Below are 827 nucleotides of genomic sequence, written 5' to 3'. Positions count from 1 at the left end.
GGGGGGGGGGGGGGGGGGTCACAATCCCTGGGGGTCCCCCCCCGGTGCCACATCGCCCTTTGAAGAGCCCTCCCTGCTGCCCTTGTCACGCGTGTCCCCATCGCGGGGTAGGGGAAGAGGGAAAGGGGGAGGAAAGGAGGGGGAAAAAAGGAAAGGGGGAGGAAAAATAGGGGGAAAGGGGAGGAAAGGAGGGGAAAAAAGGAAAGGAGGGGGGAAAAGTAAAGAGGGAGGAAAAACGGGGGAAAAAAGGAAAGGGGGAGGAAAAATAGGGGGAAAGGGGAGGAAAGGAGGGGAAAAAAGGAAAGGAGGGGGAAAAGGAAAGAGGGAGGAAAAACGGGGGGGAAAAGGAAAGGGGGAGGAAAGGAGGGGCAAAAAGCGGGGACACCGACCTTCCTCTTGTGGCGGTGGATGTCGCCGATGGAGTTGGCCACGGTGTTGGGGCCCAGCAGCATCCTGGTGCTCCGCGGCCACTCGGTGCTCACCAGGTGGTGCTCCCCCATCAAGATCTTGCGCACGTTCTCCGCGCCCGTCACCCGCACCAGCGGCCGCCCCAGCAAGTGCGTCTTGAAGACGTTGCCGTACTTCTCCCGCCGCGAGGACTGGAAGCAGGAGCCCTGCGGGGGTGCCGGGGGGTCGGCCTGGGGGTTACTCCGCGGTGGGGATCGGGGAGGAATTTTGGGGGGGGTTGGGGTCGCCCCCGTGTGCAGCCCGCCCGCTCTTCCCGCAGCCCGGCGGGGGTCGGTGCCTTCCTTCCCCCCTTCCTCCTCCTCCTCCTCCCTTTACCTCCCCTGTCACTTTTAAACATATTCCAACTTTTTCTCCTTCCC

General features: G+C 63.0%; 1 protein-coding gene across 1 annotated transcript in view; it reads right to left on the bottom strand.

Annotated features, from left to right (window-relative positions):
- The window catches only part of LOC121352046 (cytochrome P450 26B1), a 19,494-nt gene that overhangs the window by 16,501 nt on the left and 2,166 nt on the right, over positions 1-827 (bottom strand). Inside the window, exon 2 of the mRNA XM_041464610.1 lies at positions 390-614. Coding sequence (XP_041320544.1) covers positions 390-614 — 225 coding nt within the window. The remainder of the gene's footprint in view (positions 1-389; positions 615-827) is intronic.

This window comes from Pyrgilauda ruficollis, unplaced genomic scaffold (assembly GCF_017590135.1).
Source record: "Pyrgilauda ruficollis isolate IOZ18807 unplaced genomic scaffold, ASM1759013v1 scaffold181, whole genome shotgun sequence".
NCBI classification, from domain to species: Eukaryota; Metazoa; Chordata; class Aves; order Passeriformes; family Passeridae; genus Pyrgilauda; species Pyrgilauda ruficollis.
Note: the sequence above shows the minus strand (reverse complement) of the source record. Positions and strands in the feature narration are given on the sequence as shown.